This window comes from Schistocerca gregaria, chromosome 8 (genome assembly GCF_023897955.1).
Source record: "Schistocerca gregaria isolate iqSchGreg1 chromosome 8, iqSchGreg1.2, whole genome shotgun sequence".
Taxonomy (NCBI): domain Eukaryota; kingdom Metazoa; phylum Arthropoda; class Insecta; order Orthoptera; family Acrididae; genus Schistocerca; species Schistocerca gregaria.
The window spans coordinates 210,551,297-210,567,305 of record NC_064927.1 but is presented as its reverse complement, the minus strand read 5'-3'; the positions used below and the strand labels follow the sequence as shown (position 1 = coordinate 210,567,305).

At 39.5% G+C, this 16,009-nt stretch overlaps 1 protein-coding gene across 1 annotated transcript in view; it reads right to left on the bottom strand.

Moving 5' to 3' along the window:
- LOC126284145 (SH3 domain-containing protein Dlish) overlaps window positions 1–12,276 on the bottom strand; it is a 95,226-nt gene extending 82,950 nt beyond the window's left edge. Inside the window, exon 1 of the mRNA XM_049982863.1 lies at window positions 12,170–12,276. Coding sequence (XP_049838820.1) covers window positions 12,170–12,218 — 49 coding nt within the window. The 5' untranslated portion in view covers window positions 12,219–12,276. The remainder of the gene's footprint in view (window positions 1–12,169) is intronic.
- Between the last annotated feature and the right edge of the window lie 3,733 nt (window positions 12,277–16,009).

The window sequence follows — 16,009 nt, the reverse complement described above, 5'->3', positions numbered from 1 at the left end:
AATTGAGCACAACTACAAGACAAAGCAAAGGCAGGAGGGTAGCCGGGCTGACAAAGAAGAACACCAAGAGAAGGAAAGGAGCAAAGGGAAGGGAATAAAGACATGGAAGGTAAAGCAGCCTGGAAAAGAAGAAATGCTGTAATACCTCAGGGACCTGTGCACACCAAACACGTACCCACAGAAGAGCTGTTGGCCCCGGGAGGGGATGGGGGGGGGGGGGATGGGGGGGGGGGGGAGTTCATGATTCTTAATCCAATGGGCAAATTTTGCTCTATGCACAATTCTAGTGGGTAGCTTTATTTCTTTGCCCTAGTAAATGCTTTTCAAGTACTTTCTTTTCTACTAATGATTTCCAGTAACCCTACCATAATTAAATTTGCTTCTCCCTTCTTAATTTCTTTCACCTCATCATACATTATATCAATCTTTTCATTACTATGGCAGCTTTCTGCTCCTACCTCAACACGTCACAAAATTTTATTTTGTAAGCATCCCTATGGCAATGCCTCAGTGTTGTCAGCTCTTTGGATGGATGCTGTTTGAACCTGCAGCCATTTGTGCCTCACTGCTGAAAGCTAGCAACAGCACTTCTAACCTGTTGTGGATGTCATTATACTGAGTCTACTACAGTGAGTTTATACACTTGCACTTTTGTGGTGGGTCTTAAATTTGCACCTGTCTTGGCTATGGTAATGCAATCATTATGTTGTTCATTTTATTCCCATTTTTAGTTTCATTATTTGACCTCCTCCTACATCTGATTTTGTGCTTATTACTGTTCAGGAATTAAAGCTTAAGGAAATCAAGTTATTATCAAAACAGAACACTTTAACTAAGATGAATAATACCCTTCTGGGCCAACTTCAGCTTATACAGCAGTAGTGATTCCACATGGCATTAATTCATACAACCCCTAAATTATTTCAAACTAACTGGCAGTCCCCGACACACTATGCCACATAATCACATTATAATCATCCCAACCTATAACCTATAAAATTCAAAAAGTTTTCCAATTTTTTCCATTAACATATTGCATGCAATACTGCACACTGATTTCCTGCCAGATAAATCAAAATATGATCTGAAACAACAACAGTCAAATACTGGATGGATTACAACATACAAAAGTGTGCTGAAAAGTAATGCTTCTGAATTTTTTATGTGAAATCTCTTAAAGCTATTTAACTAAACCATCCTTTGTTAACATTCTACAACTTTATTCTTCATGTCTGTTTCTCAAGAATGTCACCCCGATGATAAACATATTTCTCCCAAAGAGATACCAATTTACTGATACCATCATTACAGAATGTTTGAGTTTGTCCATGAAGCCATATCATCTCTGCTTCTACTACTTCAGCAATCACCTCTGCTTGTACCGCTTCATCACTATCACAGTGCAGTCCTCGAAAGGGTTCTTTAAGTTCTGGAAAGAGATGAAGATCAGATGGGGCCAAGTCGAGACTATATGGAGGGCGGTCGATGACAGTGAACCCAATGCACTGGATCACTGCAGATGTGAAACTGCTCACGTGCGGTGTGGCATTGTCGTGCTGAAGGAGAGGATGTTCCACATATGGATGAACTCTTTGAATTCATGTTTTCAATTTTCTGAGCTGTTTCTCATGCACTGACATAGTTACATCATATACAACATGCTAGAATTCAGAGACCTCTCGCAGCAGAGGACTGCAACTTGTGTCAGCGAAATGGCAAAGTTGATTGAGTAATGAACATGACGTGTAAAACCTCAACCAATATTGAGAACCAAAACCAAAAAAGATTCACAGGTAATACTTTTCAGTGACCCTTATTCATTTATTCTGCATTCATTAAAGAGCAATTTAGCTGTGTACCTACTTTTGAATTATTAGGTCAAATAGCCCACCAAATGGCCATATTTGAATTACAGTCCAAACATTGGATGGAAGAAGAATTACTAGACTTCCTGCACAACTTAAATCTTTTTACCAACTCAAATTACTTTTTCAGTTACAAAGCCATTTTTCTTAACCTTGGCCTCTATTCAGTGAAGTTCACATCCAAACCTCAGCCTTGTTAAACCAACCAAAAAGCAAAGTACCTCGGTTTCAAAAGCAGCAATTACTTCCGCATAGCCGGCTGGAGTGGCCGAGTGGTTCTAGGCACTACAGTCTGGAACCACTAGAACTCTATGGCCGCAGGTTCGAATCCTGCGTCGGGGCTTGGATGTGTGTGATGTCCTTAGGTTAGTTAGGTTTAAGTAGTTATAATTTCTAGGGGACTGATGACCTCAGATGTTAAGTCCCATGGTGGTCAGAGCCATTTTGAACTTCCGCATAAATATTCACTTTCCTTCAACTTAGGCATCAGTGGCAAACATAATTGTTCTCCAACAATAAATATTTAAACATCTATAGCAACACCATCTATCATGCTTTTATCCTTCACAACTGTTGCACAGATCTTGCCCACATACAAATGTCCCACTGACAAATATAACAGCTTCCATTCATAAAAGATTCAGAAGTTCTCCCTTTGTCACTCTATACCACCCAGGTCTCAAATACCTCAATACATTATTCCACAAAGGTTACAACTTTTTCAGTGTAAGCCCTGAAATGAGATCATCTTTGATAGTCTTTCTACATCGCCCACAACCACCTTCCATTGCCCTCCTAACCACCATAACATCTGTATCCTTCCCAGACCAATATCCTTACCTCTGCAACTTTTCCTGCCATAAAACTTGCCCGTTCACCCTCTGTCCACCTTTTCCTTCTGTCACATCACTTGTAAAGCCTACAATATCAAATACAGAGCAACATGTGAAACCATACATGCCATTTACCAACCAAGACATTCACTGTACAACTTTTTCAGATAAAAATAAAAACTGCTAAATTGGCTGAGAGCTATGACTGCACACACAAACTCTTACCATGAGGACCCTCAGTATACCAGGTGCTTAACATTGCTCAAGAGAGCAGAGTTCTCGCTACACCACATTCTTCATCAAATGGGTTGTCTGAATCCTCTATACAGCACTAGCTTCTCTGAATCTGGGAGAGAGAACTTGCACTTCAACATATGCTCATTCCTTGCAACCCTTTTGGGATTTAACCACAGTTAATCAGTCTAATTTTTTCTTCCACTGATAGTATTTTTCTGTTATTAGTATTTCATTACTTACCCAATTTTATATACATATTTTTTATCTTTGTTCTTCCGTCTCTTCCCCCCCCCCCCCCCCCCGCCCCCCAACATCTTTTCTATTTTCCTCTTAGTTCTTAATAGTAATACACATAAAACTTCTCATTTTACTTCCTCTTAATCCAGCTCTCTCTCTCTCTCTCTCTCTCTCTCTCTCTCTCTCTCTCTCTCTCTCTCTCTTTCTCTCTGCCTGCCTGTTTGTCTGCCTCCTATCACCTTTGAACTGATGCTGACACACCACCCATGCTCCCTTTCTCCGACAACTGTCCTTCATCACTATCTCCTCAGTTCATCCGAAACTACCAATATCATATGCCAGTTTTATCCCATAATGTAATGATAATGTGGCATGCCACATATAATGTGTGTGCAAACAGAAAGTGAAGAAAATACTGATGGTATACATTTGATGTTTGTATTACTTTTTGGTATGTAAGATTTGGAGACAGATTGATCTGTAGAGCAGCCCAAAGTCTAGGTGAATGTGAAATCTTAGCTATGGCAACAAATTGGTCTGTAGTGTAGCCCGATGTCTATGTTAGGTTGAAAGATGAGTTTAATTGCGAGATGGTGGAGCTGTATTGAACACTTTAAGATAACCTGCACTCCACTATATTCAGTAGTGATTGATTCTTAACCTGGAGTGTGAGTGACCTGCTCCTCCTTCACAATTTTCCGAAATTTCGCTATCCCTTTCTCCCCTAAGGAAGAAATTAAAATTTTCAAAAGCTAGGAATAGCTACCTGCATTTTTAAATGTGTATTTTGAGCACTGTAATTTTGTCTATTGAAGGGGTGTACTGAACAACCATTAACAAATAAAGACTTACAATTGTTCAATGAGCAATACCTTGAACTTTTACTTTATGCATGTTGGTTTCCTTCTGTTTCAAACTTTATGACCAGTACACTAGTTCCAGAAGTATGGACATTGTATGCACAGACAGACTGCTTTCAGCTTTCCAGTCATGCTGAAGATTTCATTTTGGTACATAACGGATGTGACCTAACACTGATGTGTGAAATGAGCATTTCATTGCTTGGACTCTAACCAGACTGGGAGGCATTACTGGATTTATGCCTCTGTTCACAGCCAGTTTTAACTTTCAGAATCTGCTATACCTCTTGCATCCATTTGTTTTTCTGTGTCCATATTGTTAAACCTGCGTTGAGAGCTTGCAATCAACTGATAAACATCATATTGGTCAGTTCTTCCTTCAGGACCCAAAAAGAATGAGGAAATAAACATTCCACTAAATAATATCACAATTACAGAAAAACAAGACTGCATCAAAGGACACATTGTGAAACAGGAGTTAAACTGAGCTTTTACTGGTAGTTTGTCACTGACAATACTTCAAAGTGTGGTTGGGGTCCAAAAAGTGTGCAAACACAATGCCATTTCTAACAGCATTTGAGGAAGATGAATAGGTAAGTCATTGAAATATTGTCCACAAAAACATCATCATTAATTTGACAAGAAAGCCCTAAAACACTGCTTCAATCACTCATGCCGACAAACTAAAAAAAAACTGCATACATGGCTCATTAGTGGATTTTGCATCATATCTGCTGAATTATATTGTTGCATCACTGCACATGTGCCACTTCCAGTTATCAGCAGTGCTACCTCAGTTGAGAATACACCCATATCGACATTCCCAAAAGAAATACTAATTAGTCACAAATTTTTGAAGAAATTAATATGTCTAGTACAGGAGCGCGTACAGGAAATCTACTGCACAGTAACGATCAGTATACAAATATCAGGGAATTTGGAAGTAAAAAAAAGTAAACCCAACTGGAATATGACTGGAAAATATTATAATGAATCGGCTTGTGTATGCAGACAATTTTAAATAAGTGGCAGCAAAGAGGGCTTGCAGTTCACAATAACTTCTTACAGAAATATTATGAGGAAAATAGATTTTCAAATTAATGAGGATCCAATGGAGTACATGGTCATGAGCAAGGTACCAATGGTGGTACTATACTGACAGTTGCTGAAGTGCCTATTAAAATAACAGACATATGCATGCATCGAAAGCACTTTTAGTAAGCAGAACAGAATGGAAATTGAGATTAAGGCAAGGATTGCAGCAGCAAATAAAGAGCACTTTGGCTTGCATGATGTGCTGTTCAGTAGCGCAGTTACGACATGAAATCAGCTAGGCCCTATACTAAAGTGTAATTCTCCCAGTAGCACAATATGGCCCTAAAACACTTATACTACAAAAAACAAATGAACAAAAACTGCTAGTCTTTGAGAGAAAGACATTAAGGAAAATAATCGGGCCCCAGCCATAGGAATGGGATATGTTAGAAAACCAGGAACTAGCAGACCAATACTCAGAAAGCTTATTTTGTCCAAAAGATTAAGAAAAGAGGACTGAGGTGGGCACATCACCTAATTAGGATGGAGGAAGAAAGACTACCTATTGAAGGCAGCAGGGGTCAGGGAAGACCACAGACAAGATGGTAGAGGAGAATGGACAGTAAAAGTAAAGAACAGAAATGATTGGTGGAGCAATGTACAGAATGCATTCTGTCTCCTAGACCAAAGCAACAATTATAAAGCAAAGCAAGTAGAAGTCTTCATCTGCTGACTAGGGTTTCCCATAGGTCGGCCTCATTCCATGGATCTACAGGACCAACTGTTGTCCTATCTTTTTGGTGGTCATCCATGATATGTAACATGTGGCACTTTTACACTGTCTGAGTTGAAATATTATTAGTGACTTCATCTAACTTGTATTGAGATACTGATCAGTATTTTAGTTTGAGGTCTAGTTTAAGTTGGAAGGTGACAGTGTAGCTGAGAAATGGCGACGTCAGTGAATGTAAATATTAAATCTTTATCTGTAGCATAGCTAGAGGTTCATGTTACCTCTGAAGCCTATGATTTAATTTTAACTCTGATTAGTATTAATTACATGTCTGTGCATATCATCCCCTGGAACTGAAATGTTTTTTGCTCCAAATATTCAGTTTCATCAGACTCAAGTGACTAATATGTTACAATCATTATGTTAAATATTTTGCCTAATATTGCTCCTATGATCATCATTGGCTATATACAAATTAGCTGTTGCTATATTATAACTTGCAATGAGGGCTCTTGACAGGAATTAAAATACACTTCATGATTAAACATGGACAGCCCCTCAAATGTTCAATCCTTTCTGGCTTACATAATTGACCTACAATTTGCCAAACTAGATTATGTGTGAAGACTACCCACCCACTGTGCTAGAAAATACATGGTAAAATTGATATTATGTGTTGGCTCTGCTACTATAGGCTACACAATGAATTAGGATAGTGGTGTTGCCCATGTTCTACTGCTTTTCTAAGCTCAATTTGGCACCAAAAGTGCCATCGCGCCAAACACAAATAACTGACACCAGTACACAACTACGTACAGCTATCTTAATGAAATTATCAATAAATGAACAAATCTACTCAAATGTAATGTCAAAGCTAAAATTTTTCATGTGAGCTATAGTGGAACTGGGTAAATTTAGATAAAACTTGTATGCTCGCATTATTCCACAGTGATTATAAATCATAATCATTGGCTGGTTTTGTGGTACTTTGAAACTGGATCCTCCCTGAAATCTAGGCTGTAGTGGCATACTTTCCTTAAAAAAAAAAGTGCAGGGAAAGGTAAGTTAGGGATGCTTCTTTTGTCACTATTGATGACATAAGGGTCAATCCATACCAAGTGGTCCAGCACTGGTTGCTTGGCCATCTCAGAAAAATTTTGTATTTGCTGGGTGATTTCCCCAATGTTTAGTGGTCACAAAAATATTTTTTTAAGAAATTTATTGTTTCTTATTTTCAAATAGCAGCCATATTTGTTCCACACCACATGTGTTTTTTCATATTTGCAAGCATCTACATTTTTATAATTATTCAGTAGCGGATTGTCATAAGCCTTTCAGATAAAATCCATTTAGTTCAACACAGTCTGGGCTACAAATTAACATCATTATCACTTATCTGAATGTATTCTTTAATATATTTTTAGTTCAAAGTTATCAGCCACAAATTAAAAACACTCAATTTTTGAACAGTAGTTTTCCAAAGAAAGATTAATTTCTCAGCTTTAATATTTTTTTCTGCTATTACACTGTATATAGTATCAATGGTGAGAAGCTTACACTTAAAAAATACACTATTTTAAAAACTGATTTTTTTAATTTTTCCATTTTGTGGCCTGCAGTATTATTGTTGGAGGACCAGATAAAAATCTGAAAATTTCACAGTTAATAGACCTTTATGATATCAAACTTCAGTATAAATTTAAACTTTGAAATTCAATTGGAAGTTATGGGAAAAGGATTACAAACACAAGTCAAAAATACATTTTTTAACATCTGCGATGTCTGGTAGGCTAATCAAATAAAGTATATCAACTAACTAATTAATGGAAAATCTCATATAAAGATGTGAAACAATTACTAACAAAGAGATAGAGGGGCTGGCCAGTACTTACCTCAGCTCAGTACAGCCGATAGAGACACAAAAAGCTTAAATTTTCGGTTGTTTTTTGTGTCTCTATCGGCTGTACTGAGCTGAGGTAAGTACTGGCCAGCCCCTCTATCTCTTTGTTAGTAAAAGTATATCAACTGCATAATGTAACACACAACATTACACTAGCTAATGATTATTTGTCGAAACAGTGCTGTGGTGACTGTTTCAGCAGGCTAACAATTGCATCTGCAAGTCTATATAAGTCTGATTGCTGTCTTCCCCCTTAAACCAACAGTTGTCTAATAACACTTATTTAGCTAGAAGTTCTTGAAGTATGCAGTTGAAGAATTGTTTCTCAGTGTTCTGTTGGTGTTATTAATGAAGCATATAATAAAAGTGTGTATGGAGTGTATCCTAAAGACATTACTTTAATCGAAGATTACAGTGAAGAAGAAAAAGTGTTGTTTTACTTACAAGTCAGCCAAGACGTCAAATCACCATGCAAGTATCACAAAATGAAATACTTAAAAATATTTAATCACCTTTTTGGTCAGTCTTGCGCAGACCCTTTTGACAAACATAAGAAACCTAAAGGTCAGAGAGAAATAACATTTGACAATTATTCTAAAAACAAAAGCCCTTTTGTCAATCTCATACCAGGAAAAATCACTGTGTCCAACATATTATTCTAAGATATTTGTAATTCACAAGAGAAAGGATAGTGGAACCTTAGATACAGAATTTTGTGACTTATCAGCAACCATTAAGAAAGTAGATACACCTTGTGAAATCCTGGGTATATCGCCTGCTAGTAAAATTAGAAAATTAAGTCAAGATAAAAGACCAAGCGCTTTGAATACAAAAATTGAGAAAGTGGCAGCTACAGTCAAAAGGAATTTGGAAGTTTCATTTCAAAATACAATTTGTACTAAAACATATGGAAGTTCTAAAACTTCACCCGAATAAATTGATAGAAAAACTAAAAACTAAATGGAGTTCTTCAAACAAAAAGGATAAAATTAAGATTATCAGTTTACTGCCGAATATTTGTAGTTGAGCAAAAGTTAGTGATGAATTTAATGTGTCAGAACGTCTTGTTAAGTTAACAAGCAATTAGTAAAAGAACAGGGAATTTTACCAGCATTACAAAAGAAAAGTGCATCTAATTTGGTAGATGAAAACACAATCAATAAAGTTATTAAGTATTATGACAATAACAATAACAGACATTTGATGTCGCAAAGAGGTTAATATTGTGTAAATTAAATGAACTATTAACTGAATTTAAAAAAGAAAATCCTGACATTAAAATTGGAAGACCAAAGTTCTGTGAGTTGAGACCAAGATAGAGTATTGTTGCAGGGGCATCTTGCGCCCATAATGTTTGTGTTTGTTTGTATCATCCGAACATAAAGTTGATGATAGATGAGGCGATCTTAGAGTTGACTATAAAGATCTTTTGGAAGTTATGGTATGCAATATTGACAGTTACAATTGTATGATCAAGGGAAAATGTGTAGATCGTCCAGGCAAACAAGCTTTACATGACATGTTTGAAGAATCCGAAGACGACGATTTGGTGCCTGACAATATAAAATACAAACAATGTGTGACACAAGACAGAACTGAAATAGTGACAGTCATAAAACAACGAGAAGAGTTTTTTGAAATGTTGGCGGCTAACCTTGAAAATTTGAAAATCTGAAAATGCATCATTTTATTGCAAAAGCTCAAAGTAAATTTTTGAAAGACAAAAAGCAAACCTTGGCAGCTGATGAATGCTTAGTTCTTGCTGACTTTTTGGAAAATTATCTCTTTGTTGTTCAAGATGAAGTACACGGGCACCACTGGGTATACAAACAGGCCACAGTTCATCTATTTGTTTTCTATTACAAAGATCAAGATAAGCTAATGAGCCACAGCTTTCGTGTCATAAGTGACTACCTTGAACACAACACTACAGCAGTGCACATTTTTCAACTAAAATTAACAAACTACATTAAACAGCACCACCTTTCCATAAAAAAAACTGGTTTACTTTTCAGTTGGGACAGCAAGTCAATATAAAAACAGCAAAAAATTTATTAACACCTCCTTCCATAAAGAAGATTCTGGGTTTGATGTAGAATTGCACTTTTTCGCTTCATGCCAGCGGAAGAATGCTTGTGATGGTGTCGGGGGTACAACAAAGCAAGCTGACACAAAAGCATGTCTACAGCGGACCGATGACAATCATCATTAAACCTCAAGAAATTTTTGAATTCTGTAAAAAACATATCAACGGCACTACCGATGTTTTTGTACAATGTGAGGAAATACAAGAAGCCTATGACAGTGTCTCGAAAGAAGGGTACAACACTTGTCAGAAGATTAAAGGCACTTGATCTTTTCATTGTATTGTTCCCCACTCACACAAGTTACTAAACTGTAAGAGCACACCAACTTCGCCTGTCCACTTCCAGTGGGCATCAGTGTGGAAAACTTGTACAACTGGTTCTTCAAAATAAAGACATAGTGGCTTGTGTTTACAATGAACAGTGGTGGATTGGCGAAGTTTATAATATTTACTTTCAAAACCAAGATGTGCATGTTGTATTTTATCACCTTTCAGGACCAAGGACATCTTTTTAAAAAAAATTGAGAAGTATCAAGTTTGGATGCCACTTAAAAATGTATTAAAGAAGCTGTCTCCTATGGAATTTACAACTGTGACTGGGCGAACTTATAATCTAGCACCCAAACTGAGTGAACAAATTTCTCAAATGTTCAATGAGCAATGTACTAAAAACAAATAACAAGAGAAGTAGGATTATTTTCAATAAAAAAGTAAGTAATCATAGATATGTTCATATTATATACTGTAATTGATATATTTTATTCCATAAGCCTAGATATCACAGATATATTTTTGACTTGTGTCTGTAATTTTTTTCCCCATAACTCCCAACTGAATCTTAAAGTTGAAATTTATATTTAAGTTTGATATCATAAAGGTTTATTAACTGTGAAATTTTCAGGTTTTTCTCTGTCCCCCAACAAAGATATTGCAGGCCAGAAAATGGAAAAATTAAAAGAATATTTTTAAAATATTGTATTTTTTTAAGTATAAGTTGCTCACCATCGATACTCTATAAAAAGTATATAGTAAAGAATACATTCAGCTAAGTAATAATGATGTTAATTTGTAGCCCAGAGTGTACTGAACTAAATGCATTTTATCTGAAAGGCTTTGGGCAATCCACTAGCGTACTGAATAATTGTAAAAAATGTAGATGCTTGCAAATATGAAAAACGCATGCGGCCTGGAACAAATATAGCCACCATCTCAAAATAATAAACAATAAATTTTTGTAAAAAATGGTCAAGCAACCAATTACTTTTTTCTTGGGCCACTTGGTATGCACTGACCCATACGGGACAAATACAAGGTCATTTGGGCAAGAACGGGAAAACAACTCAGTCAGTGCCATGTTCAAGGAACCATTACAGCAGCATACGAAGTGATTTAGAGGTCGCACAAAATACCAAGATCAAAATAGACAGGCAGGGTTTCAAAACCTGCAACACTGAAACGAATGACTGATGTCATAATATCTGCGCCATCTCCTTCAATCCTATGTGCCAAGAATTAATAACAAACGTTCTAGTTTGTAGATATGTAGCTACTGATGACAAAATAGGCCTATATGCCTTTAGGGAGACACTAGTTAGCAGCTCAAGAAGAGTGCATACCCATAGAACATGTAGATATGTGCAGAAGTATGCTAACAGCACAGCCTTCAAGCCTGCAAATCTGCACAACTACAAACAAGGTACTGACATCTGTACACTACAGTTATCAGAATAGACATTCAGTCACGATAAATCGCAAAATTAATCCAATACAATGGAACGATTAGCTAGTCTAGTATTGTAACGTTAAGAACAAGTGAATGGCGATAGAGACTTGAAAATTCAAAAATCATTGTTAAATAGAGCATGTAATGCGGGCAAGAAAAGCTGTCAAACATCCACCATAATACTACACACTGAAATACGATTCAGTCATAGCATCATCATTCGTTAGCCATTGGTGCAGAATGAACTGGATGTAATGTTTAGGAATTAATGTACCAACGTAAGCGACGGAGAAAAAGCAACAATGGCATTCGTCAGTGCCATTCAGCAGAGTTACTTATGCTCTGTAGCATATAATTTAAGATTTTCGTATTGAGCCTCGGCTACTTTCTTGAACACCAATCGGGTACTTCCATCGTAGTAAAACGAGGCAGTTCCTACATAGAAAATCATGAATTAAATCCAGAAGCCTACAGTTTTTTCAACAGGCCTCAATGATAGATGCTGAGCTATCTCCAATCAAGGAAACGATCTAATCACCATAAAAATGCAATATTTTCGGCCAGTAAACACACAATTTTAAACACGTAAGGTTAGTTGAATCCTGAGTCAATATCACTCCTGTTAATTAACTGGCACCGTTATTTGAAACTGACACTTACTTTTCTTCTTCTTTCCGCGACGTATTCTCACAGGACAAAGAAAAGCCATAACGCAACCGCATTATTTACCATACACTTTCGGCCATTACCCTTACACTATCGACAGTGACAGATATCGATATCGGAAATTCCATAGCTATAATTACAGTATCGACTTCCAGATCGAATACGGAGTGACAATTGAATTTCAATCGATCGTTGGAAATGAAAGTTTGGGCCTGACTATGATTTTGGATTGGATTGTTTTGGAGGAAGATACCAGACGGCGAGGTCAGCGGTATCAGCGGATTAGGGAAGGATGAGGAAGGAAGCCGGCCGTGCCCTTTCAAAGGAACCATCCCGGCATTTGCCTGGAGCGATTTAGGGAAATCACGGAACACCTAAATCAGGATCACCGGACGCGGGATTGAACCGTCGTCCTCCCGAATCAGAGACCAGTGTGCTAGCCACTGCGCCACCTCGCTCGGTCCTGACTGTAAATCGTACGCGAATATCCGGGTGTCATGTGACGTTCGCCCCGACCAAAATGCAATGAACTATAATGAACAAAATTTATAAAGGCAGTTAGGGGACTATTCGTGCAAATTGGGCAATTCGGGTACGAGTCCCAGTCCGGCACAAATTCTCATCGACGACATTCCCTTTTACAGCTGATGTTATTCGCACATGTGAATACTTTACATGTACGTTTGTCAGATGTCTGCTGCCAGTCTATTGATTGGTGTATAATTGGCTCTAACCATCTTTATAACTAGCTGATTAATGTGATAGTACCTTGTCACTATGTGTTTTGATCGTCCATAAAACCCTGATTCATTAATAAATTTGATAGCTCTTTGGTTATCTACACTCCTGGAAATTGAAATAAGAACACCGTGAATTCATTGTCCCAGGAAGGGGAAACTTTATTGACACATTCCTGGGGTCAGATACATCACATGATCACACTGACAGAACCACAGGCACATAGACACAGGCAACAGAGCATGCACAATGTCGGCACTAGTACAGTGTATATCCACCTTTCGCAGCAATGCAGGCTGCTATTCTCCCATGGAGACGATCGTAGAGATGCTGGATGCAGTCCTGTGGAACGGCTTGCTACGCCATTTCCACCTGGCGCCTCAATTGGACCAGCGTTCGTGCTGGAAGTGCAGACCGCGTGAGACGACGCTTCATCCAGTCCCAAACATGCTCAATGGGGGACAGATCCGGAGATCTTGCTGGCCAGGGTAGTTGACTTACACCTTCTAGAGCACGTTGGGTGGTACGGGATACATGCGGACGTGCATTGTCCTGTTGGAACAGCAAGTTCCCTTGCCGGTCTAGGAATGGTAGAACGATGGGTTCGATGACGGTTTGGATGTACCGTGCACTATTCAGTGTCCCCTCGACGATCACCAGAGGTGTACGGCCAGTGTAGGAGATCGCTCCCCACACCATGATGCCGGGTGTTGGCCCTGTGTGCCTCGGTCGTATGCAGTCCTGATTGTGGCGCTCACCTGCACGGCGCCAAACACGCATACGACCATCATTGGCACCAAGGCAGAAGCGACTCTCATCGCTGAAGACGACACGTCTCCATTCGTCCCTCCATTCACGCCTGTCGCGACACCGCTGGAAGCGGGCTGCACGATGTTGGGGCGTGAGTGGAAGACGGCCTAACGGTGTGTGGGATCGTAGCCCAGCTTCATGGAGACGGTTGCGAATGGTCCTCGCCGATACCCCAGGAGCAACAGTGTCCCTAATTTGCTGGGAAGTGGCGGTGCGGTCCCCTACGGCACTGCGTAGGATCCTACGGTCTTGGCGTGCATCCGTGCGTCGCTGCGGTCCGGTCCCAGGTCGACGGGCACGTACACCTTCCGCCGACCACTGGCGACAACATCGATGTACTGTGGAGACCTCACGCCCCACGTGTTGAGCAATTCGGCGGTACGTCCACCCGGCCTCCCGCATGCCCACTATACGACCTCGCTCAAAGTCCGTCAACTGCACATACGGTTCACTTCCATGCTGTCGCGGCATGCTACCAGTGTTAAAGACTGCGATGGAGCTCCGTATGCCACGGCAAACTGGCTGACACTGACGGCGGCGGTGCACAAATGCTGCGCAGCTAGCGCCATTCGACGGCCAACACCGCGGTTCCTGGTGTGTCCGCTGTGCCGTGCGTGTGATCATTGCTTGTACAGCCCTCTCGCAGTGTCCGGAGCAAGTATGGTGGGTCTGACACACCGGTGTCAATGTGTTCTTTTTTCCATTTCCAGGAGTGTATTTTCAAAAGAGAAATCAGGATTTATTAACAACTGCAATTTCTTTCAGAAATTGATTTAACCACATAAATGATTGGCACTTGCAGCGACGTATTCTGTCTCCATTGAAGAAAGAGCAACACACTGCTGTAATTTACTTTTCCACGCTACTGGCCCTACAAAGAACTTAAATAGGATGCCACTTATTGATCATCTTGTGCTTCTGTTCCCACCAATACAAGCATTGCTATATTACAATTTTCATTCCAATCAAACTTAATCTCATCTATTATTATAATTTATGGCACTTGAATGTTAATGTGCTTATGTTGATGACTCTTGATCTCCCGATGTGGCATCAACAGCATGTGATAAGTGTTGTGTTTAATACATCAAACTAGCAACCATTTCTCGATAGAGTTCATTATTATTACGAGGGGCTGAATCACGTGGTATACATCCTGGTTCAGTTGGTAAAGACGCCAGTTCTGCATCCAGTATGCTACTCTGAAAAGCCAAAGTAACTCGTAAACCTGCCTAATATCATGCAGGGCCCTCACGAGCAAGCAAAAGTGCTGCAATATGACATGGCATGGACTCAACTAATGTGTGAAGTAGTGCTGGAGGGAGTTGACACCATGAATCCCGTAGCGATGTCCATATATCCCTAAGAGTACAACATGGAGCAGATCTCTTCTGAACAGCACGTTGCAATAAAACTCAGATGCACTCAATAATGTTCATTTCTTGGGAGTTTTGTGGCCAGCGGAAGTGTTTCAACGTAGAAGAGTGTTCCTGGACCCACTCTGTAGCAATTCTGGCGGTGTTGGATGTCACATTGTCCTACTGGAATTGCCCAAGTCCGTCGGAATGCACAATGGACATAACTGGATGCAGTTGATCAGGCAGGATGCTTATTTAGGTGTCACCTGTCAGAGTCGTATCTAGACATATCAGTGGTCCCATATCACTCCAACTGCACATGCCCATACCATTACAGAGCATTCACCAGCCCGAACAATCAACTGCTGACAAGCAGAGTCCATGGATTCATGAGGTTGTCTCCATACCTGTACACATCCATCCACTCAATACATTTTGAAACGAGACTAGTCTCACGAGGCAACGTGTTTCCAGTCATCAATAGTCCAATGTCGATGTTTATGTGCCCAGGCGAGGTGTAGAGCTTTGTGTCGTGCAATGAGCATGGCTGACATTTATTAAAGGCCCAGCACTGGAATCTGGAGCATTTTGCGAAAGGGTTCCACTTCTGTCATGCTGAACGATTCTCTTCCGTCGTCGTTGGTCCTGTTCCTGCATGATCTTTCTCCAGCTGCAGCGATGTCGGAGATTTGACGTTTTAGCGGATTTGTGATATTCACGGTACATTCGTGAAATGATCGTAAGGGAAAATCCCCACTTCATCGTTACCTTGGAGATGCTGTGTCCTATCGCTCGTGCGCCGTCTAACACCACATTTAAACTCACTTAAATCTTTATAACCTGCCATTGCAGCATCAGTAACGATGTAACAACTGTGCTTGATACTTGTTTTATAGAGGCGTTACCAACCGCCTGTTTACATATCTCT